The 25,402-nt window shown below is 40.6% G+C and overlaps 2 protein-coding genes across 6 annotated transcripts in view; one reads left to right on the top strand and one right to left on the bottom strand.

The window, feature by feature from the left end:
- Positions 1-7,771, top strand: part of zhx2a (zinc fingers and homeoboxes 2a) — a 29,201-nt gene extending 21,430 nt beyond the window's left edge. For 3 of the 5 annotated variants that reach the window (XR_010804994.1, XR_010804993.1, XR_010804992.1), the window contains 3 exons: positions 2,652-5,324; positions 5,636-5,691; positions 6,795-7,771. Coding sequence is in view for 2 of the 5 variants with exons in the window: in XM_066691195.1 (XP_066547292.1) it covers positions 2,829-5,312 (2,484 nt within the window). In the remaining 3 variants the exon portion in view is untranslated. The remainder of the gene's footprint in view (positions 1-2,651; positions 5,325-5,635; positions 5,692-6,794) is intronic. The other 2 variants (XM_066691195.1, XM_066691196.1) reach the window with 2 other exon arrangements.
- Positions 7,772-8,818: 1,047 nt separating this feature from the next.
- derl1 (derlin 1) lies at positions 8,819-24,868 on the bottom strand. The gene is made up of 8 exons (XM_066691197.1): positions 24,489-24,868; positions 17,095-17,206; positions 16,003-16,067; positions 14,227-14,253; positions 13,449-13,544; positions 12,423-12,475; positions 12,093-12,203; positions 8,819-11,482 (listed from the first exon to the last, which is right to left on the bottom strand). Exons 1-8 carry the CDS (start codon positions 24,639-24,641, stop codon positions 11,338-11,340), a joined length of 762 nt encoding a protein of 253 aa, XP_066547294.1. The 5' UTR covers positions 24,642-24,868; the 3' UTR covers positions 8,819-11,337.
- Positions 24,869-25,402: the final 534 nt, after the last annotated feature.

The raw sequence follows: 25,402 nt of genomic DNA, 5'->3' as shown, positions 1-25,402 counted from the left end.
CACAAGGCTGGAATGGGCTACAAGACCATCGCCAAGCAGCTTGGTGAGAAGCTGACAACAGTTGGTGCGATTATTCGCATGCAAGATCTCACCTCGTGGAGTTTCAATGATCATGAGAACGGTGAGGAATCAGCCCAGAACTACACAAGAGGATCTTGTTAATGATCTCAAGGCAGCTGGGACCATAGTCACCAAGAAAACAATTGGTAACACACTACGCCTTGAAGGACTGAAATCCTGCAGCGCCCGCAAGGTCCCCCTGCTCAAGAAAGCACATGTACAGGCCCGTCTGAAGTTTGCCAATGAACATCTGAATGATTCAGAGGAGAACTGGGTGAAAGTGTTGTGGTCAGATGAGAACAAAATCGAGCTCTTTGGCATCAACTCAACTCGCCGTGTTTGGAGGAGGAGGAATGCTGCCTATGACCCCAAGAACACCATCCCCACCGTCAAACATGGAGGTGGAAACATTATGCTTTGGGGGTGTTTTTCTGCTAAGGGGACAGGACAACTGCACCGCATCAAAGGGACGATGGACGGGGCCATGTACTGTCAAATCTTGGGTGAGAACCTCCTTCCCTCAGCCAGGGCATTGAAAATGGGTCGTGGATGGGTATTCCAGCAGACAATGACCCAAAACACACAGCCAAGGCAACAAAGGAGTGGCTCAAGAAGAAGCACATTAAGGTCCTGGAGTGGCCTAGCCAGTCTCCAGACCTTAATCCCATAGAAAATCTGTGGAGGGAGCTGAAGGTTCGAGTTGCCAAACGTCAGCCTCGAAACCCTAATGACTTGGAGAGGATCTGCAAAGAGGAGTGGGACAAAATCCCTCCTGAGATGTGTGCAAACCTGGTGGCCAACTACAAGAAACGTCTGACCTCTGTGATTGCCAACAAGGGTTTTGCCACCAAGTACTAAATCGAAGGGGTCAAATACTTATTTCCCTCATTAACATGCAAATCAATTTATAACTTTTTTGAAATGTGTTTTTCTGGATTTTTTGTTGTTATTCTGTCTCTCACTGTGAAAATACACCTACCATTAAAATTATAGACTGATCATTTCTTTGTACAAAATCAGCAGGGGATCAAATACTTTTTTCCCTCACTGTATGTTGTGTTATTCATAGCTGAATAAGTTCAACTTGTTTTTGTTGAGTGCTTGGAGGTGCTCCATGTTCTCTGGGGAAGGTGCTGTTGAACACAGATTTGTAGTGTGTTTCTATTGAGAGGATTACTCTAGATTGGCAAAGTCATATTTGACAGTAATGTGGTATGACTTCTGTGACATCACTGTGATTATGTATGACTTGTGTCTAATTTGATGGAATGGCTCCCACCCTGACACTTAACAAAGGACTGTATCATTATAGAACTGTTTTTGTGTAATTCTTACCATCGAGAGTTTCCACTTATCTTCCATACATCCTTAGTGATATGACAGTGTCTGTTAGAAAGTCAGAACTAATTTCACCATCTACTTCATCTTTAATCGTGTGTTTTACATTGAGTCCGAGATTACATTCAGTGTACTATTGAGTAAATCTTGTCACAGTGGATCAGATCTGTGACAGATGAGTTATGCAGGCACCTTGAATGAAAACGAAATGTCATAAGAATAATACATCTGTTTCAGTAAGTCAGTGACCAGATTTAACCAGATTCACATTTTCTCTGTACATAAGGTAAAGAGGGGCAGATATTAACAAGTACTGCTCCCCCCATTGTCTCTGAGCTATGTGTTGTAAAATAAAGCAATACAATGGCTAAAAGCAACAAAAAAACAAGGATACAATTAAATGTTCTGCTGAACTACTCTTGCTGAAAACAAAATAAGTTGGATTTTGTTTTCCTTTTCACTGCCTGCCTTTAAATCTTAATCTGTTGTCATTGTGACCTTTCTGCAGTCTAATTACAAGATTTTTTCATTTGTGGGCAACAGCCAGCAAGACCAGCAGAGTGTGAGAACGCAATGCTAGTTTAATAAACCTGAAGGGCTGAGAGATCAATGTCTTTGAGATCAAATGACAAAATAAAGGTGAACTAGGAGAACAGCAGCTCAATGAAGGTACAGAGGTAAAAAGAAGCAACTTTTTGTCACGAACAGCCTTTTCCACGTCAATCTGCCGACGTTATGACATTTTTCCCACCCCAAAAAAATATAAACTAAACAAACTTCACACCGTACTTATTTGAAAACAAAGGGCTAATTTTTGACCTGAATTCCACAACCACTCGGCTGAATCGGAGAGCGCCTCCTAGTGTTTAGAGCTTATAAAAAATTGATTTGAAAGGCAGCTGAGAACTAATCAACCCAGCTGGCATTGCAAAGGGAATTTGGCTGATTTGTTATTAAGAAGTAAATTGCTTGTAAACCATGCTTGTCTGCTGCTTATTCAGTACTAGTTTCACAGGTGTTTACATACACTGCTGTTGTATACCATGGCCGGAAGAAGCCACAAGAGGAAAAGCAGATGCTTTTTTTTGGACAGTATATTCTATGGTGTTTTTCTGTGTATTTGTACAGTGTTTGAGAGAGCTGTGCTGTTTTGTTTTTTCCATAATAGATTTTTTTTTAATGGTAGCTTTTTTCCTGCACCTGAATAATAGCCTTGTCTTAAAATATGTCTTGTTCTGTCTCTCTCTCCCTAGGTCTGTGATGAAGTCTCATGAAGTCTCCCATTGGAGCTGACATTTACAGTCAGCAGAAAAGCTCCAAAAAGGACAGAAGAGGGTAAAACCAAAAAAGCAGCACTTATTCTTATGCAGAGAACCTCTCTCCCTTGCCTTGGACGAGATCTGGATACATTTTGATACTAATTCCTAGCCATGGCGAGCCGAAGGAAGTCCACTATTCCCTGTATGATCCGAGCCAATGACATGGTGGAACAGGACGACCCGGATGATATGGACGTGTGTACAAGTAATCAGGTGGAGAATGGCTCCCCACAGGTGCTGTCTAACGATGACTGGACTTTAGGAAATGGCACGGGACATTCAGAGAGGGAGGTGGAGCAGGAGAGGTCGGGGACAGACACTCGGCACCAGCGCAAGACTCAAGGCGGGTACGAATGCAAGTACTGCCCTTATTCCACGCAGAACTTAAACGAATTCAAGGAGCACGTGGACTCGAACCACCCCAATGTCATCCTAAACCCCCTGTACGTCTGTGCGGAGTGCAACTTCAACACGAAAAAATTTGACACATTAACGGAGCACAATGACAAGTGTCATCCTGGAGAGAGCAACTTCAAGTTCAAGAGGATCAAGCAGAACAACCAGACCATCCTTGAGCAGACGATTGAGGCCGCCAACAGCGCAGTCCTGTATGACACCTCAGCTCACCTGATTGGGGAGGACACGGTTACGTTCCCTTTGAACAGGTCAACTGCAGGAAAGCCAGGAAAGCCGAATAACAAGCGGTTATTCCGGAAAGAGGAGGAGCTGGACAACCCATTAGAAGGCCTCGCCTCAAATTTTGCAAAAGAAGCCATCACCGCTCTGAACGTAAACGGGACAGTCATTATCCCAGAGGCTACAGTCAAAGAAGGGCTATCTCACGTCATGCCCTCTCTGCAGCGCCCTCCCAACTTCAACTTGGTACCAAAAATAGCTGTCCCTCTGAACACCACCAAATATAACCCCTCACTGGATGCTAACATGACCCTCATCTCTTCCTTCAACAGGTTTCCCTACCCCACCCAAGCAGAGCTGTCTTGGCTCACTGCCGCTTCCAAACACCCTGAGGAGCAAATCAAAGTCTGGTTCACCACCCAGCGGTTAAAGCAGGGCATTAGCTGGTCTCCGGAGGAGGTTGAAGAGGCCCGCAAAAAAATGTTCAACGGCACCATCCAGGCAGTCCCGCACACGTTTACTGTTTTGCCTGCCCATTTGACCCAGCAGGCTAAAGTTGCACAGCCCCTTATCCAGACACTTCCCTGCCATCTCCTAGGGCAGACGAGCTTGGTGTTGACCCCGGTTGCAAATGGATCCACCATGACCTGTTCTCCTATTACACTGACCGTAGCCAATCACATCCAGGCTCTCAAGCGGCCCCTGCCATCTCCGGTGGTGGCTCCCGAAGTGAAGCGGCCTAATGTGATCCACACTATTCAGACGCCCCCAAAGGCAGCCTCACCAGGCCTGAGCCTTTCTTTGGATCGTAAGAAATCCAGAGATCAGGTCACCGAGCTGAAGGCCAGCTTCCACAAGAACCAGGTTCCAGAAGACCACGAGGTCTACCGGCTCATTGAAGCCACGGGCCTTTCCAGGAGCGAAATCAAGAAGTGGTTCAGCGACCAGCGCTACCGTGCGCAAAGGGGCCTGTTGCACATCGCCGGCGAAGCACTGGCCAAGGAAGCTGCCCAGAAACCCAACCGGCCCCAGAGTCCTTTTCTGGATACCATGCAGCTGCATTTCAAAGGGAAATCCTCGGAGCAGCTGAGGATTCTGGAGGACAGCTTCCGGAAAACCAGCTGCCCAACGCAAGGGGAGGTCGAGCACCTAGCAACCAACACCAGCCTGTCCAGCAAGGAAATAGACAACTGGTTTTTGGAGCGGCGCATGTTACGGGACAACTTGGAACAAGCCCTGTTCAGCGCCATGGGGTCAGAGGAAGATTGGGAGGAGCGGCCGCCACCACAACTACAAAAGCAAGGGGAGCTCAATGGGGTGCATGGCCTGGAGGCTAAGGTGAGGGCTTCTCCTCTGCCCACTTTAGTCCCTTTGCTTAACCCTGCACCTTTGGATGACAAATGCCTGCAGCTTCTCCGAGATATTTTTACAAGAACTCAGTGGCCGTCTCCCGAGGAATACAACCAGCTAGAGCTCCAGACAGGGTTGGCACGCACAGAAATTGTCCGCTGGTTTAAAGAGAACCGGTCGGCCCTGAAGTCCGGAAATCTGCAGTGGATGGAGCAGTACCAGAAGGCGAATGGAGAAGGGCTGAATGGGCAGAACCAGGGCACACCGTCGAGCGTTGAAACCCCTGCCCAGAGCATCCTTGACCAGTACTACCAGGAAACTGGGGTGCTGAGAGATGAGGACGTCGACAAGCTCGCCGAGAGGTCCAAAATGAGCCATCAGAAAATCCGGCAGTGGTTTGCTGACAAAGATGGAAAGCACATATCCGAAGATGCCAGCAGTGCTAGCCAGGATGGGCGGGCAAGAGAGGACCATGGAAACTGGGTAGAGGTTACAGTGGGGGTGGATAATGAGCAGGGGAGTCTGGACGAGGAAGAGGGGCTTGTCTCTGACTCCACAGAAGTGGCCTGTCCACTGCCTGAGGGTGACACCGAAGAGGGAACGGTTTAAAGTGTGTGGAAGGTAATAATGGTTACTTGTGGAGACTTGTTTTTTTCCCTATAAAAAAAAAAGCGAGAATAGCCCCAAAAAATTGGTGTATCCTGCAGTTTTCATTCCCAAGACATTTTATTAATAAACATTTAAGATTTAATGAGTAAACAGCTGACCAAATGTTCAATGGAATTTTATGCCTAAAACTCCCTTAATGTTTTATACAGTAACTACAGTTTAAGGCATAAGGGGGGGGGGGATCTGGTTTTGCCGTTAAAAGCCTCTAAAGATCAGAGCGCATGGCTAGCAATATACCAGCCCATTTAATCCTTGTCTTACAGGATTCTGCACCATGGCAGCACTCCCAGGTGAAAGACCTCTACAGTACTGTACAAAGGTTTGGAAACAACAAGTTGTGTTCAGAGGGATAGACGCAACATATTGGTCATTCCTGTTCATGCCAATCCTCACGTTGCTCATATTACTTTGTTATGGGAAACCTGTAACTGCCTTTTGGAAACAGTACAGAATTGAATAAGCAGGTGTCTGTAAGAAAGCAGTTTCATAAGAAAGTGCATAAGAGCAAGACTAGCAGATCAGGCTGCTGTATTACAGGTACATTCTGAACTGATGTGTCTTGAGTAATCACCAGACAATGGTCAGGGACTGGGAAGGTCGTTCCGCCACTTAGGGGCAAGGGTGCAAATGGAGTGGGCTCTGGAGGAAGTTAGCTAGGTGTGCAGTCTGGTCAAGGCAATGGTAGGCCTTAAACTGGATGCGTGCTGAGATCAGGAGCCAGTAAAGGGAGAGGAGGAGGAGGAGGAGGAGGAGTAGTAGGAGTAGTGCTGGATGGGAATAATCGGTAGGTGTGTGTCCAAGTGGAGGTGCTGGGAGTAGGAGAGAGTGGGGTCAAGGGTCACACACAGATTCTTGGTAGAAGAAGAAGAGAGAGTGGTAGATTCCAGGGGAAATGAGAATATATTATGTTGATTCTATTCAGGAGACAGGATATATAGTTGTATAACTTGAAATAATACATCTGTTCCAGGGAATATACATACCTGTGTTTAACAAGCAAATACCCACATGATTTAGCAGGTCACACACCCCCTCTCAGCTTTCCTAATGAAGCTTAGAAACATTGGTGTCATTGCAAGTAATACAGCTTCCTTGTTGAGATCTGTAGAAAGGAGATTATTTCTTCAGGGATGCAATGATTCCATTATGTTAATAATAGAGTTGGAGGGAAGAACAAATCATGCTGTCTATGACTAATCTTTCTGAACATAATCTATTGTTTCCAAACTGGCAGTGTTGAGCACACACAGAGATATGTGGACACCCTTTGATCCCCGACCCTCTGATATTAAGGACTGTTATCAAAATGTATAAAAGTTCCCAGTGGCGTTATCAACTGTAATTTTATAGGTATAATTGTTTTCATACCATGTGAAAGCACACTGAGGGGAAACAAACTGAATACATTTTTTGTCTTTGCAGGGGAGTGGATTTTCAACTGCTGACAGTTGCACAGAAGAGCTCTTATGGGGAAGAGGACGGAGATTCAAATGTTATATTTTCGTATATGGAACCAATGATTTCAAGTGAACCACAAAGTCAGAGGCACAATGGACTGGAACTGCGCAAGAGCGTGGCCCTGGAGCTGACTTTCGAGTGCCAAAGTTGTACTGCTGCGTTACAAAACTTTAAAGAAAAAAACAAAACAAAAATGGGTCCTTGTAAATATTTTTTTCTGAATGGCAACAGATTTGTACAATTTTGGGGAATTTTGTTACGTTTATAATTCGTGCAAGTCGTTCGCTTTCTTTCCAGTTGATCCTTCAGTCGTGTGTTCTTTGTTTTATAGACACAGAGAACCACTTTACCTGTTGGCGTAATACTTGCTTCTCTTTTAACATAAGCTTCAATCGTGTCCACCAGGACATTCTTCAAACTTGAGCAATGACTGACCAGTTGGCACATTTCAGAAGTCAATGATGCACTTTTGAGGAACACTTTGTGCTTCAGAAGCTTTGTGGATCCTGCCAAGATGGCCGAGTGACACAGAGGGCTAAGTGTGGGGCTTTCCACCCCACCACCTATTGCAGCGGGGGAAGCGAATGCTGGGAAGGAAAAGTAGGTTCGTAATGAAAGGAGTAAAGAAAAGCACTGCATATCCCATTTCAATGTTTTGTTTTTTGTTGGTTTGTCGCCCCCCAGTTTAATGACCATATGAGTAGTGGTCTGCTAGGTAATAATAAGTAATATCTTTCTAATAGTGTCCCAATTGTACTCCACTTTCAACAGCAGAAATAGCCCTACATTCATATACCTTTGTTTGTTTTTGTGTTATGCTTCTGCAATACTTCTCATGGTCAGAAACATTTATATCACAATACTGTACTGCTAAGAATATCATGCTTATTTTTGTTTGGCATCTGCTGTAACCCAATAAAACGCAGCCTATTTCAATTGAACAGCCTTGATCAGATTGAGTGCGTATGTCGGCTAGGTTTGATTACATTACACCACATATATTTGGACCAGCCATTCAATATTTTATTCTGTTTTGTTCATTAGAAACATTTTCCCACTATTAAAACCTCACTGAACTGATGTCAACACTGAATTAATTACTGGAAGAATTATGTAGTTAATTTGTAATTAGTAATATTTTGAATAAAACTAAACATGCATTAAAATCTGGATTCCTCCATATTATACACATTTAAAAAATTGGCAAACATATTTGGAAATTAATGGAAAATGTTTTGAGTATCTGAACTCAAAATTGTTCCAAGGTTTCAAAATAACTTTGTGGTATCAGTTGTGATTTTCAGTGGTGTATTAAATGATAGCAGCAGACTTTAAAAAACAGAAATGGTTAACTTCCATCTGCTTCAGTTGACTACCTGCCCATCCACATTAACTTGCAGATCTGGAACTCCAAATAGCAGTGAATCGTTTCAAATCTGTATTCCCTCCTCAGCTTAAGTTATCAGTCACAGGATAGATGCAATTCTTTTTTTGCTTTATGTAGTTTTTCTTTTTTTTTTTTAGCAAAACCCATGATAATGTCACCACCTTGTGTAATTAAGGTATCTCCATTCAGGTCTTCAACCCATTATGAACCATTATACATAGTGGAACTGCCCTTTAGTGTCACAAATTTTTGCAGCAGGCCTAATGTTACACGTATGTGTACATCTTTGCACACACAAGAAAATTCAGCTCGTTAATAACATTGGAAACATTTTCTATTTTAATTCCTATGTGTCTGTTTTGTGAGGTAGGAGTCTGATTGTGCAGGTTTAATGTGAGGATTGAAAACGTGCAACTAATGCCTCAGTTCCACTGGCTTTAGTGCCTGTGCCGTACTGTGCCGCGCCAGACACATCCCAGAGCTTTCTTGTAAAAGCAGGCCGTTGAGAAGTTCATCCCCTCTTATGGGATGCGATTGTGCATTTGTGGGTTTTGCTTGTTTTTAGTTTTAAAGACAGAGTACAACACTGAGTGATACAGCCTGATGTGGAAAGGACTTTTGTGTTTATTATTTTATGCTTTACATGATTGGAAAGTGTAATAAATACACGTTTCTGTAAAGAGATACTAGGAATAGCTAAACTTGTATAGACAACATTTATTCAGACCATTACATTTTACCGTAAGAAAACGTTTCCATGTGCAACAATAAGTATTTGCTATTTATTATTTTATTATTGTAATCATGAAGATATATGCTAGTAGATATTGTATTTTAAATGGTACAACTTTTGCTGTATTATTTTTAATTTACTTATCAGACATCCTTAACCAGGGCAAGTTACAGTTGAAACAAAATACACCCGTTTCACGATTAATCATCCAGTAACAGCAGCTACAATATAGCAGGTTATAATTGAACTAAAGTGTGCACGTCTCAGTCATGGTGTTTATGGACTGATGGATGCATTTATTAAACCAGTCCTTCATGTTGTAGAGGGAAACCCAGATCTGCTGTATTCATTCATTCATTCATGTTGTAAGTGGGCACACATTAACTAAGCCTACACTGATTGTCTCTGCAGGGCTGTTATACAACAGACCTGCACATCATTCACAAAATGACAAAACACCATCTAGTTGTTCATAAAATATTAATAAAATCCACTGCTACCGATCCGATCATTATCCTTCAGTTTATTTTTAACTAGTCACGGCACTGCAACGGTCCTGTGAAATCCACGTTTTTAATACACTTGGATATTAACTGTAAGCAGAAATTGTTTCTGTAGGTGGATTTTACTCTGTGCTGCTAATAAAACTAATTTCTTCATGATCCCATACGGCATTTGAGATTATATCTTCCGACATAATGTAGCTGATCTCTTCCCTGTCTGTCTCAAGTCCAGCGCACATCGCTTCTGAAAGAGAAGTATTTCCTCAGTGGGGTGACTGACGCTGACAGCCACGTCTGGCAGCACATAGTTAACCGGCCACAAAACCTGGACACATCCGGACGCTTAGCCAGTGGAAACGCCCATTTATGGGTCCGCAGCCGGACGCATGGGGCATAAATGTCCTTAGATAAACTGAATATTCAAATATTTAAATTTAACAAGACGATACCTAAAGCTTTGACAATTAACAAATTCAATTCTAAGACTCACACAATGTTTTACAATACAGTAGAATTGTCTGCTGCATTATTTGTAAGTCGAGGGATCTTCCATGGAGAGATGTCCATGTGCATGAATTCTCATTTCAATCTGGTTCTGCAAGAAAGAAACTACTGCGAAGTGAAGGCTTTGAAAATTGGTTAATCTGAGCATGTACATCAGACAGTAAAACTCATTTAATCTGTCTCAGATTACAATTGGTCTGAACATTTTTCTTTAAGGGGCCTTTGTACAACAATTAATATTACGAAAGAAAAGCAAGAACATTTAAAGATGTATTCTACTTGGGAACAGTATTTTAGCAATTTGTAAACTGGCTGAATGCTTTTAAGACTGAAACGTGCCAGATATTCCTCAGCATATTACCACAATCTGCAGTACACAGTGGAGGACTACAGAAAAAGACAACCCCACGTAGCAGAATGCCAGAGATGGGTTTTGTGCATCTGCTCTGAGCAAATGTAAATCATTTGACATCTGATCGGTCCTATAATCCAATGAATCCCTTTGAACTGTCACCATTAGTTGGGAAATCACCTAGCCTTCTGTTACACTGCATTTTCTTTTACCACTTCAAAGTTGATTTGGTTTGCAAAGCTAAGCTTCATGTTTGTGAGCAACTGTTTAGCATAAGACAATGCAGAGAAAGGTGTGCGTTAGATTTCCTTTCAGGGGGCAATGCACTTTGGAATGTGACGGGCAGGAATGAAAAACAATCAAATTAAAATAATTATTTGTTTCCATATCTCCGAACACATTAAACAGTTATTAAAAGCTACTGGAGAACTGGACAGATAAAGAAAGAACCAATTCATACTTTAAAATTAGGAATAAGACAACTTTTGTTACTTTAATGTGTACTTTCCTCCTACATCAAGTAGATGCAAAAGCTAATATAGTGACTCACCACTCAAAAAAGAGCCAATCTTCATAGGGTAGTGAAACAGCACATTCAAAAAAAAAAAAAAAAAATCTATAATATTGGGCGTATTAAGACTAAAATGGAAAAAAAATCTTAAAAAGCTGAAATTTGGCGTGTTGTCATTTTCAGAGAAACCTGTGCAAAGGAACCTCAGTGGCTTCGGCCGGCTGCACACATCTCTTCACAACCGCAATTTCAGAAAATCAACGTCTTTGACTGTAATTATGAATAGGTCAGTTTTATGTGTACAGTGTAATGTGAAAGCAGGAAAAAAAAAAAAAAAAAAAATCATGCTGGTTTTCAGTTTTGCCACTACTGCTGGATCAACTGTTGCTCCTTACAGTCCATCCCAGGCAGTCAGGGGGAAAAACAAACTTTTGTACAAAAACCCCCCACTGCTGTGATGCATCAATTCATTTGTGCCGTCGTTAAAGTCCTCTCTCCATGTTGAGCAGTTCCTTCCTCAGTCGTCTCCTAGCCTGAAGCCCTGGCCCCAGTTGTGCCGCCCGCCCCCAGCCCCGCCCTGCTCATTGGCTGCAGGTCTCCTGCTGGGTGGGGGAACGCCAAACCCAGAGACTCCACCCCTTCTACTGGGGAAGAAGCGATACCTGTGGCCAAAGGGGAAAAGGAAACAGTCTCAGCCTACAGCAGGGGTGTCCGACTCAGGCCCATAGTCCAGTAGGGTCTAGTCTTTCTAGACCATCAGCACCTCAAGAACTGGAATGGTTAACTTCATCGACTTAATAATAATCCAACTTCATATTGTATAGCACCATTTAAACAAGTTTCTCAAAGCACTTCACAGGCAGATTAAAAAAAAGTCGACATTGTTGGAATACAATTTAAATAAAACTGCTAGAAGCCTTATCCTAGTGGAGTGCAAACTTATTTAAGATAATGATTTACACAGTCCTTTGCTTTCAAGAAGGAAGAGAAACAAAAAAAAAAAAGGTTCTGTAAATCAGATACCATGTTTCATTATAAGAGGTTGAGAGGTTACAAATTAAAAAGGGACCATTAAGAAAAATGGATTTAAAAAGTACTCTCTATGTTCCTTGAAATGCAAAATGCACCGTGCTTCCTTCCAGCATAATTTGGCACTCAAGCTGCCATTGCACAAGAGGAGGGCACTGTCGTGATGTTGTTATTGAAAGCGCAGGGAGTATTTAAATCATGATAACCATAAATTCAAATCGGTAATTAAAAGGAAATACTTACAGGAACTGTGGTGTTGCCAGAAATTCTCTCCCTCCCAAATCCATGGGATACTTGAACATCAGGAAGAAATACAAGTGCCCAACAAGGTTTCCAATTAACTCATTAACAATGCTGTAGGGAATGAGAAATTATACTGCAGTGAGTAACGTTCAGGGGTCAAGACTCTTCTTTGTATTTTTTTATTCATGTTCTTTCACAGGGAACCTGCTTTAACAATATACTGTGCGAGGCGTGCATAAATATATGACTATTAGTGGAAATATAAGCCCACGTTCTTATTGTCTTAATATACAAGCCACTTTTACGATCATGCAAAAAAAATAAACTTACGATCCTCCAATAATATAATTGAATCCAAGAATCACCCATGGCAGATAGCAGGCCTGAAAAAGTCAATGGACACATAATTATTGGCTTCCATCAGTCTTAAGTTATTTAGTAAATGCTAAGTGACTCGCAATGACAGTTACAATGGACTGCATAAGGAAACCCACCATGTCAAATTAGTTTTAATAAAAAGAAACATGTCAGATCTACAGTCTATGCGATTAATTTTTTCCTGGATCATTCTTAAATACATGAGATGGAAAGAAATGAAAATGGATTGGGATTTGTACATCTGTAATCTACGCTCCAAATATAATGAGTAGACTTCACGAAGTTTGCACATGACCACAAATGAGCTCATGGTGTAGCTGCAGCGATCCAGGAAGACTTGGCTGGAAATTGGACAGACCCCCGAGAAATTAAGCTGAACATTGACAAATGCAACCCCTTGCGATTGATTTAAAATTGACTATGTGGGAAAAGCAGTAAAATGGCAAACAAATTGCATGGATGTTTTAGGGAAAAATAAGAAAATAAAAAATAAAAATTGAGGGAATTAATGCCAAAATATAATTTCCTCGTAAGACCCTAACCTTGAAATAGTTCAGAGAAGAGTAACTGTGAATTAGTCTCAAAGGAATACACACGACAGGTTAAAGGAGCTGAATCAGTTTAGTCTTCAACAGCGGACACTAAATTCAAATATTGTGTATTCTGTATGCTGTTCGGGATTTCCAGTAAAGCCAAAGGACTAATTCAAGTTCGTCCATGGAGACAACCATAGGCCCCAAGTGGAAACTAAGAATATGTGCGATTGAGACCAAACAAAGTCAGCACTACTTCCACACTAAGAGTTGTGTGGGGTTTGAAGCAAAATACCCAGCTATAACAGTTGAAGCTAACTCACTGGGCTCCTTGCAAAAAAGAGGGTTGGGTTAGTATGAACCAAGGTCTCTTTTCATTTCTAACTCTCATGTTCTGTAGACTAAACTCACCCCCTCCATTGTCACACCACACTCTGTCACTCACCTTGAATCTGGTGCCAAACCAGAAGGACACAATCATGTCTCTGTTGAGCTGGGCCCACACATACAGGACTGACATTATCAGAGGAATCATCAAAAGCTGCAAGAGAAATCCTTGAGTTACAACAGAACAGGCTGATTTAGTTCGATTTTTACATTATTATTATTTTTCTCTTCAGTACCACAGACGAACTTTCCTGTACGTGGATCTACTTTATTCAAATCTGCACATTTTGCAAGATCTATTGGCAGTTTTTCCAGAGCCACCAGTGGCAGCAGTATAGGTCTGCTTGATTTATGGGTGGTTAGACACCGCAACAACTAACAGCTTCCTAAAACTCTCGGATGTTGTTGAAGAATGCATGGCCGTGCCTCGACTTCTTGAGAGAACAGAAATACTTGAGCTTCTGCTCACTTGGTTATTGCAAATGATGCCTTGAATGCATTCAACCTGAACTGTTTGCACTGCACACATTCAGGTCATATAAATCTTCCACTATGCCACAGCCAAGGAGGGTGAAATGCAATAGAAGTCTGTGGTGTTTTAGTAATAGAGCTCTCCAGATTTGAGAAGGTTTGCATATTCGAGTCAGATTTCATATTTGAATACTATTTAAGGCAAATGCATCACTGTTAGGAGAGGAAATTAAAAACACAAACACTTGATTGCTAATGTAACTATAAATGTAAAGTAGAACTATAGAAGTTACACAGTCAAAAGCAACAACAAACAGCCAAATAGGGGGAGCAGGGGAGTGTAGGCAGAAAGTCAGAAAGCTTACCTGCATGTCCATTATTAATCCCGTTATCTATATGCAAATGATCAAGGAAACATCGCAATAGGAATTTGACTAATACAATCACAGTTTTCTTCTTTCATGTACAAACGCCAATCAAAAAGCTAAAATTACACAAAGAATTGAGACAAAGTCAGAAGGGCTAAATGTTTTGAGGACTTAGGGGTATGCCAACAGCAAATAAAAAGAAGGAATAAAAGATCAGATAAGATCACAGTAAAAACCGGTGTACATGTCGAAAAATAAATGCAGTATTCACTGGTGACATTCAAAGTAATGCTAGATTCAAACACTGACATTTCAGATAGCAAGGTTAAACTGCACTTACAACCTTTCGTGTCAACTTGAGTGTAGCTGATGAAGATAGATTGCTTCCTTCTCTGTGAAATGATTTTAGGCAAACACCAGGCTATTTAAGTATCACTAATACTACTACTGGGGGGTATTCCACTAGGGCCATTTCTTGAACACACAAAACTAGTCATGCAAAAATCACTGTAGATTTTTTTTGTGTTGCTTTGTTGCGTTTTCACTCCGATGAGCACTGGCCACCATTTATGGTAATATAAAGAATGTTAATGACTCTGTGGTGTAATGACCTGGGTGAATTGATACCATTGTGTGCCTGTGTCATCTGCACCCATTCTTCAGAAAGGAGACGTCTGCAGCATGAAAAACAATTCGCTGAAATGCTCTACAGCAGATGAATACGAATTGCACGTTCTGACCACTGGAGCACACGGTGCCACGTGCTAAGCAGGCATAATAAATCTAATGATGATGGATGAGAAGCATTAATAAAATGAAACCAGTAGGCAGCCAACCAGACAAGCGTCTCTTTAAGGCACCTACCCAGCAGAATAGGCCTTCTGCACAGTGGAAACCAAACACACAAATGCCACCAATATACAAAGATTTTATTTTAATCAAACCCAGGAGCAAAATGGCAGTTCATGGAAGCAACAATGATTTTCACAATATCATGATTAAAACCTTCATTCAAGTAGACCATGGTTAGGTTACACCAGGAAAAACTGTGTAGTACAAATCGGTGCTTCCATGAGAGCGGTTGGATTCACAACTGGTGATAAGCAGTCAACCAAGCCCAGAGTCGATAGCTATTTGTAATCAAATTGTGAAATCAATCAGAAGGTTCCAAACAAAGGGCCAGATTGCATCAAAACTTAAACTCACCCGCTAACAGCAAACTATAAACCTGAAGTAAATAATGGTTATATTTATGATTAGATGGAGGCTGCCACAGGTTTATATTTTTCCATTAGCAAGTGGGTCAAATTTTGTTTTTAATCCCAGCCAAGAAAGCGGTTGACGTCACATAAAACAGAAGCAGTGCAAGACATCAGCCAAGACAGCTTACGATCAATAAGGACAAGACCAAGGTCATGCGTTTCAACAACACAAAATTTCTGAACCAATGTATTCCTGCAATGTATCCTATTCCTCCAATATAGAAGGAAAAGCAGGCAAAAAATAAGCCATCGTGATCTTGAGGTATCAGCCTTAATGAAACTGTACCGACTTGGCAGCTTGCAGGTGGTTTTCCATATAGTTCTAACTGTGTTTGTAATTTGCTTTGCTGTGGTTTTCTATGGTTTCCTATACCACTAAAGGCTTTTACCATAGTTCCACTTTGCTTTCCTATACGTTAGTGTTGGCCAGTTATGGCATTTTATCCTTGCCCCCTTATTTTCAGACTTTTATAGCATATAGCTCTGACTCCGTTATACTGTGAAAGGATACAACAATGCAGATCCAATTGAAAATCAGCATAAATATGTAGTCTGCTGGTTTCCCATCAAAGGCACCTGGAAAAGAAAGCATGATAACCCTTCTTTTAGCTCCTGCCGTCTCAAGTGTCCGGCCACAATTTCAAATAAACACCTACATGTTCTATACAGTGTGTCAGTCACAGGATAAGATAATAACTTGTCCTTTTAAAATTCTTTTAAAATGTTCAAAAACACTAGTCCATGGCAGAAAGACATTCATCTCTATAATTACTTGCAGTCTTCTAATCTAGATCCACAGTATAATGTGTGCATTGTGGACATCAAAGATCCTAGAAAACTTTTCATTGAGGTCAAAGTCAAACTAAAAGGCAAGATTGATTCCTAATCAAAAACCAGCATTACTCTCTTAATTAAATTACATGGACATATGTCACTGTACTGTTCATATAGGTAGCATTTGGACAAAAAATGTGGATAGAAATATACAGCATCACTGAGAGATTTACATTAACAGGTAACAATCATAAGGGAACTGAATTGACAGATTAAGGGAACAGATTATTTTAAATCTGAAACAGACAGGATTATGTGAGCTCTTGACAAATATTGACTATTTCAATCCAGAGCACCTCTTCCAGCTCAACAATGAGACAAGGACCCAGGGAGGAAACTGGGATCGGAGGCATTCAAAAAAGAAAACAGGAGCCACCCCTTCAAATGGAGAGTGGCGGTGCATTAGCACAAGTGTCTGTCTCATTATTGAAGCCGACTGCTTGGAATAATTTAGAAATACTAGGTGTTATTCACAGATCATAAAAATATGAGCTACCAAGTGAGCAAGATAAGCTGAATGGCCTCCTTTTGATTGTAAACTTAGTTTTATTGTTTTATAAATGGGTTTCTTTCCAGATTATGACTGAAGCTTTAGGCCCTTATCACTTTAATTACATTATGTACCCTCCCAAACATAACGGGCTACAGTTTGTCACAGAAAAGATATATCAGCAGTAATATATAAATTATCTTGCCCTATCCTCCTGGAATAAATATTTCAGCAGAATGAAATACAGATCTTAATTCGCAGGGCATCGTGCAGTCCTACCTGTTTCAAGTCTTGTGGAGTATTGGTATAGGAAATAAAGATTGACCAAGTACAGAAATCCAGTCCCAGGGCCCACAGGGAAGTACAGTGTTGAGGTGAATGGTCTCCATATCTGCAGGAAACAAACAGCAGGGAAATTAAAGTGATCAGGTCAACATTACAATTTGGACTCCACAGAGGTCTGACACTTACTTAGCCCTTTGCTTTGCACTGTTCCTACTGGAACACAAGTGTTTCAAGTCTTTAAGAGTGGGGATTGGCAGCTGCTCCCTGTAGCCTCTGCTACCCTAATCTTCAAGTAAACAAAATCAGACACAGCCTGCATTGAGGAGGTTTTTGATCCTTATTGCTCCGTTACTGATCTCAGTCGATCTCAACAGGAATTGCACATACTTCTTTTAACCCGCTTCGATTGTCACAAAATGACTTAAACAATGTATGACAAACATGTTCCGTTACTAAACACACTCTTGAGGATGGGAACCTCTTTGTTACACATTGAAACCAAGATCAATTCCACTGATGAGTTACAAACTTCAAGCCTTAGTGCTGGTGCACTCCCCCCCCCACCCCATTTCCCATTCTTCACTCACATCCTGCTTGTTATGCTAACAAGGAACTGCAGGAGGATGGAACAGTAACAGGATCAGTCAAATAGTTGGAGCCCAATTAATTAGACAGAAATAGAAATAATAGCCACTGGTAGTGAGGAAGCCAAAGAATGTCGCTTTCATTAGGAAACGTTAGCTTTGAAGACCTCAGAGCAAATACAAGACAATAATAATAGCAATCTTTAATTTGAGGTTCCTCAGTCAGTGCTAGACAGGCTAAATGTTATTCTCCTCAACTTCAGTGAAAAGAGGTTGCATTGTTCGTTCCAGGCACCCTTACAGTGCAAGTTCTGCAGCGCCCCAGACAGATGCAATCAGAATGAGAGCATTTATATGCTCTGTCACCCATATTTACTTAGTAATTCCCTAGTATGGAAAACTGTCAGTAAACAAGAGGCTTTTTTTTTTTTTTTTTTCTTCACCCTCTACACACCGCTAAATGGAAACCCGTAGCAAGGCACTCAGCTCTGTGGCCACTATTTACACACCGATGGCTGTATTTCCATCAGGGATGCCATCAAGACCAAACTAGTCTGGAACGTAAGTTTGTGGGAATGACGTAAGGCACAAAAAGAGTACCTGTTATTTCATTACTTTTCAATGAGTCAACAATTGCAGTGTTGTTGATGTTTAACACTAAATATAATGTGAGGGTAGTTTGTGTAAGGTGCTTTTTTTATCATGTAAATAATACAAAATAAGAAATACACTAATCACACTTTTGCATAGCTAGATGAGAGTAATTGAAGAAGTTGGAATCACATCATTTTTAACATGAAGTACCCAAATTATTTTTCCTCCTGATCAAAAGAAAAACCAAGTCAAGTTAACTACACATACAGAGACTATAATAGTATAGATCAAGTGTTTTGGTTCTAGATTTGACTTGTGGAACCTGCCTAAAGTCATAAAAATAGAAAGATAATGCAAATAGTAAAAAGCAAGCAGGCAGATGCAATTTGTGAATTACTGCTGCCACAGGCCATCTGTGACTTTCATATATAATGTTCAATGGAAACTGTTTAATTCAAATATTTAAGGCAAAGGAAGTCTAGTTACTCAATCCCCGGTTCCATTTATAGATACCTTGTTCCCCGATTTATATAATTATATATATATATATATATATATATATACACATACACACACTCACCTAAAGGATTATTAGGAACACCATACTAATACTGTGTTTGACCCCCTTTCGCCTTCAGAACTGCCTTAATTCTATGTGGCATTGATTCAACAAGGTGCTGAAAGCATTCTTTAGAAATGTTGGCCCATATTAATAGGATAGCATCTTGCAGTTGATGGAGATTTGTGGGATGCACATCCAGGGCACGAAGCTCCCGTTCCACCACATCCCAAAGGTGCTCTATTGGGTTGAGATCTGGTGACTGTGGGGGCCAGTTTAGTACAGTGAACTCATTGTCATGTTCAAGAAACCAATTTGAAATGATTCGACCTTTGTGACATGGTGCATTATCCTGCTGGAAGTAGCCATCAGAGGATGGGTACATGGTGGTCATAAAGGGATGGACATGGTCAGAAACAATGCTCAGGTAGGCTGTGGCATTTAAACGATGCCCAATTGGCACTAAGGGGCCTAAAGTGTGCCAAGAAAACATCCCCCACACCATTACACCACCACCAGCAGCCTGCACAGTGGTAACAAGGCATGATGGATCCATGTTCTCATTCTGTTTACGCCAAATTCTGACTCTACCATCTGAATGTCTGAACAGAAATCGAGACTCATCAGACCAGGCAACATTTTTCCAGTCTTCAACTGTCCAATTTAGGTGAGCTTGTGCAAATTGTAGCCTCTTTTTCCTATTCGTAGTGGAGATGAGTTGTACGTGTTGTGGCTTCATAAATGCTTTGCTGCATACCTCGGTTGTAACGAGTGGTTATTTCAGTCAAAGTTGCTCTTCTATCAGCTTGGATCAGTCGGCCCATTCTCCTCTGACCTCTAGCATCAACAAGGCATTTTCGCCCACAGGACTGCCGCATACTGGATGTTTTTCCCTTTTCACACCATTCTTTGTAAACCCTAGAAATGGTTGCACGTGAAAATCCCAGTAACTGAGCAGATTGTGAAATACTCAGACCGGCCCGTCTGGCACCAACAACCATGCCACGCTCAAAATTGCTTAAATCACCTTTCTTTCCCATTCAGACATTCAGTTTGGAGTTCAGGAGATTGTTTTGACCAGGACCACACCCCTAAATGCATTGAAGCAACTGCCATGTGATTGGTTGGTTAGATAATTGCATTAATGAGAAATTGAACAGGTGTTCCTAATAATCCTTTAGGTGAGTGTATATATATGAATCAGGACTTACTCAAGATAAGATGGTAAAACTAAAGTAAGTCACAGCTCTCAAATACTCACCCTTAGACTTTAGTCATAATTAGATTTGGGAGACCAATGTACATTTTCATTTCCTTACAAGTATCTACCCAAGAACAGCAACAGCAAAAGCATGACAATGACGTAGTTTCTGATCCATAAAACATACCAAGAGAAACTTTTTAATCATTATTTTATGTATTGTTATTATTATATTTTATCAGTTAAAGACTTTCTGAATGTCCAAATGCTGGAATGTAACCATTAGGAGTTGCGAGACAGTATTAACGGTTTGCACAGCTAAAACTACTTTCATGCAAAGCATCATTTCAGTATAACAAACTGAGAAAGCACAGCTCACTATTTGGTTCAAGAGCACAGAAAACAATGGTCATATAAAGAATAAGATCCAAATCCACTGATCCTACTTCATTTTTCGTCTTCTCATAAACACACAACTATTAAAAACAACTAAGGGGAATGAGAAGACCTAGACTTGCAGAAGCTTGACTTCTAGATCTGCAGGTTCAAAACTAGGCTGCTGTTTGTGCAGCAATAACAGCAAAGTGTGAAACTGAGGTTTTAACAGACTGCCTCTCAGCATGCATTTGCTATCTACTCTACCCCCTGAAGAACCACAAGCTTGTCAGAGCGGAGGACTCGGAGACGGACCAGCCTGTACCCATCTTCAAATCATTCAGCACACCTTCTTCTTTACAAACCTAGTTAATACCACAAGGAAACACAAACTGCATCAAGGAGGCAGTCAATTGCTCACTAACAGAAGTATTAATAAATTAAGTATTACGTAGGTCCTAGGTGTTCAAAATGCATTGTGTTAACCTACCAGGAGTGCAATTGGTTTTATGACCTTACAAAGTACATTGTCAAATCATGTATGCAATACGTTCATTCTCAAACTCACTCACTCCACTCTCGTATGGATCTAGATTAGCTGAATACAAGACAAACCAGACACTTGAATCCTAATTTTACACTTTACAATATTTAAAGGAATTAGAATATTGGTACATTTAGCTAAAGACAACAAATTACAATCTGGATTCAAATCAGGTATCTACTTCAAGACATTTCCCTATACTCCAAGCAGACTTGTAAGAACCGATTGACATATTGATTTAGAATGCTGGAGAAATATTTAGCAAACCTTTCAGTTCTTAAGAAGGTAGGTATAATTTTTACAGCCTCTGGCAAATTATTAGGCACCCATTGAAATTCTGGGCACTGGACATTAAATTGGACAGAAAACCAATGGAACATATTTTTTGGAATAATTGTATTGCACGCAAAACCAAGATTTAATAGATTGTAGAATTTGCATCTGCTTGAATTACTGCTAAGTCCCTTCAGGGCATACGGCCCAGAAGTTGCTTGCGCTGGCATTTCCAATCTTGTGCGATTCCTCTGCACACATTTTTCAAGCATTTCAACTTCAGATTGCCTACAGATATTCATTTGAACAAACGTGAAGACTGTGGCCAACTGAGACACCTGGTGTCAATACAACGCATAACATTTAGCATTGTCTTGCTGGAATGTGTAGAACTAGTAGGAAATGTCAACAGATCTGTGAGATTTCATGGAGACCAGACACAGATTAACAGTGCTAATTACAGCTTTCAAAGAAGGTAAGGAGAGCAGAAATAAATGTTGAAAGAAAGTAAGCCTAACTATACGATTACTGCATTTGTGTTGCTATTGATATAAACTGCATTTCTCTATGGATTTGGGACTGAAATTAACTTGGTCACATATCCTTGCACTGAAATTTTGTTTTGGTAGCCAAGGTTTGACATTTTCATTTGCTACAGCAAATTCCCAATTTCAACCACAAAGTAATTTGCTTTTCATTTAAACACACCTGACCCCATGTCAACTAAGGTGTTTATTAATATTATGTAATTATTGCTCATATGCAGGCTATGTCCTAACCATAAATACATCCTCAGAGGGTCACGTTCCATGCCCTGTCGTTCATGCCAACTACATTTTGCACTTTGCCTCCAGACAAGCAATGCTCTGTTTGTCTTCTTGCATACTATCCTTTTCCACTTTTATTTAGTATTCTAACAGTTTACTCTGACAGGCCACTTCCAATTGCTTTGTGAAGTTCACTAGAAGTGCTTTGGGGATGTTTTTACACAGCAAGAGGTTATAAATGCCTGTCTTCATGTATTGCTGCTAGCTATAGGTTTTTTTTTTGGACCATCACAACGTTTGCTTAAATGGGATTTGACCCTTTAAAGGGCTGTCTGAACTGCTTATCCACTGCATATCATGTTTCTTTCATTTTAAAACCATGGAGATCCCCTAAGAGGAGCGAAACAGCATCTGAACACATTCCCCTTTGCTTTTTTTATACAGCCAAGTAATAAACTGGCTACAAAATGTTAAATATGCATTCTGCACTGTGGTAGACATCTATTAATTCACTGGCATATTAAGCCTGTAAGGATCTTACCAGTAGCTGTGTACAGTCCTATAAAATATTCAGTCCCTGTTACAGTTACTGACAACTACATTTAACTATAACTTGAAATATTATTATACAAAATGTCAAAAGCAAGTCTAATCATTTTAGTCTAGGATTAAGAGTCAAGTTATGCAAGCCTACAGAAGCCTGAACAATGCAAATGTATCAGTGAAAAAGCACCTTATTTATTTGACATGGCAAAAGCTCCTTTAATTGAACTGCATCGCTCTCTACTGCAGTTAAATTCTGCCCTCAGCATGTCTCAAAAGGTATAAATCAGATAAAAATGTGACACAGCATATGTGTCAGCCTGGACACAGCATGAACATGCTTCTGACTCAGTGCTCTGACGCAGGTCATGGACCTCTTCAGAGGCTGATATTTAGCCTTAATCAATTGGAAATTAGATCAGAGTCATTTTCACTGGCAGTCTATTTCAGCCTTGATTACCATTACGTAGTCCATGATGAAACCACTTCAGAAATAAAGTAGCCAAGATCAACAAGACACAATTCTGTAAGAAGTGAGTAACCACAGGGATTGCTGCTCCTATACAACTGCTTTGGGATCATCTGCTAATTCAATTCAATTTAACCACAGAATATAATAATACACATACAGATTCTTCTGGTCTCGCACTAGCTTTGACAGAACCCAGTTCAAGGCTTTCCTCCACATGAATATTGTTTCCAGCACTTAATATTAAAATAATTTATAATATACATCCATATGAATTATTCTGTAATGTGGAAGTGATTTTTTTTTGTATGTGATGATCTATGAGGAAATCTATGAATTTACCCTTATACACTTACACCAGCCTTTATTAAAAATGAATGATGACTCGCCATAATGCTGATAATCTATCTTAGTTTTGATTGTTTCCTGTGCATTACATTTCCATGCATAGCGTTTATGTATATATAGTTGCTCTACACAGTGGCCAGAACAGGTTAGCACTACCACCTTGTGTGAATTCATTACTGTGCATGAAACTCTGCGTGGATCACATACATGTATTTAAACATATACGTGCATTATTATTTTTTACTGCTACACAATTATGTTAGGTAAAGACTATTCTGGGTACACTATAAAATGATTGTATTTTTCAGTTTCTATTTCATGACAATATCCTCAGGGAAACATTTGCTTCAAAAGTGGTAATTTAATCTTCTATACCTTATTCTCCTTTCAAAAATACAGGAGATTAAGTAGTTGGAATTGATTTACAGGAGAAATAATTCCATAACGAAAAGATGGTGTGGACGTAAGCGTCTCGTCATAAAATGCGCTAAATGTATTACTGCTTGGAATTGACTGATTATCTTTATAATATAAAGTACAGATCACAGAAAGAAAAGGAGAAACGGGACGAGAACAGATCCATCCTAAAGCAGCACTTTGACTTCTGTCCGGTTGAATGTGACTCTATAAACACTCACAGTGACTGGGGCCCGGAAGTCCATCCCCCACAGCCTCTTTGCTTTTCGGAGATTCACGCAGACTGGACAACTACAATGTCAATCACCCGGACACCCTTACACAGCAGGCCTCGTCGCTAAATAAAGGATAGTCTGACTTTAAAGCTTTCACATTTGAATGTGTCTTGTACTCAGCGGTGATTCTTCACTTTAACAGAACAGATCACCTGCGAGTTTTAAGGAACACAATGGATGTACAATAAACCGGAAGTTGCGTACTAATGTGAAAAAGCCAGGTCAGAAGGTGGATACGGTGTCGTTATTCAGAAACGTAAATTACGTGAAAAAAAAGAAAAAAAGATTTGACACGTCCCGTCGAGTAAATAAGCTAAAAGTGCTGAAAAATATTATCTAAAAATATACTGTCATGTGATTTAACTACAACAGACCATACTCCAGCATTGTAATGGCCCTTACTGCTGGTAGCACCGGAAAACAAAACAGACGGTCTTACCTGAAATTTGTTAATGAAAGCATCCGGCCACAGGACGAGGTACACGGGGCTAATCAGTCCCAGTTTCCCTATAAGAGGTACTAGAATTGACCCAGCAAACCAGTATCTGGTAATGAAGGGGATGCTTTTAAACCAGTCCCCGATATCGGACATTGTTGTGTAGATTTGGCTGTGCAGACACCCACTTCCCACAGTCCACCAGAAGCCTGTCTAGCTCCAAAGGGAGGAAACACCGAGAAGCCCCCTGGTCCCCGCGTCGCTGTCGGGGGGAGATATTTGGAGATAGTATTGACGTTTGTCTTCGTTTCTCTGTGACTGAAGTTTTCCTGACGTGGCCTCTCAGGGCTAGTTTGTGAGAGAGCGGCACTTCCTGTTGGCACGCACGCCAGGGGGCGCTACGCCATTCACCGGCCGGCTGCCTCTCCTGCACCCGAAAAGCAAAAAGATGAGTTTGCATTATGCAAGCAGGTAACCAAATACTTTACAAACCCAGCCATCTATCCGACTTTTTAGTTTTGATTGTTTGTTTTATTTATCGTTGTTAAAACATATCCAATGATGACTTGTTAAAACTAGCTATGTATGCATTTGTTTTTACACTGAAGAATAGGCACTAGTTACTGTCATTGTGCATGCTAGTAGATTAATATACACTACAATAATGGATCATATCGTTTCATTAATAACAATATTCACCATCATAATATAGGTAGATTGGTAATTAAAGTGATTAGTATAAAGTTTTATTTAAATAATAATAGTAACATATGAGTAGATCTGGATCATATATTTTAAAAGTATTAAACATAAACGTATTCCTTCATTAGTCCTGTCAGTGCAGTGTTTGTTTCCACAGATTAGTTATTCAGAGGAAAGAGTCGAAATCATGTAATTATTACCTGCTTCTTACGGCA

This window comes from Amia ocellicauda, chromosome 18 (genome assembly GCF_036373705.1).
Source record: "Amia ocellicauda isolate fAmiCal2 chromosome 18, fAmiCal2.hap1, whole genome shotgun sequence".
Taxonomy (NCBI): domain Eukaryota; kingdom Metazoa; phylum Chordata; class Actinopteri; order Amiiformes; family Amiidae; genus Amia; species Amia ocellicauda.
The sequence above is the reverse complement of the archived record's forward strand: the minus strand, read 5'-3'. Positions and strand labels throughout refer to the sequence as shown.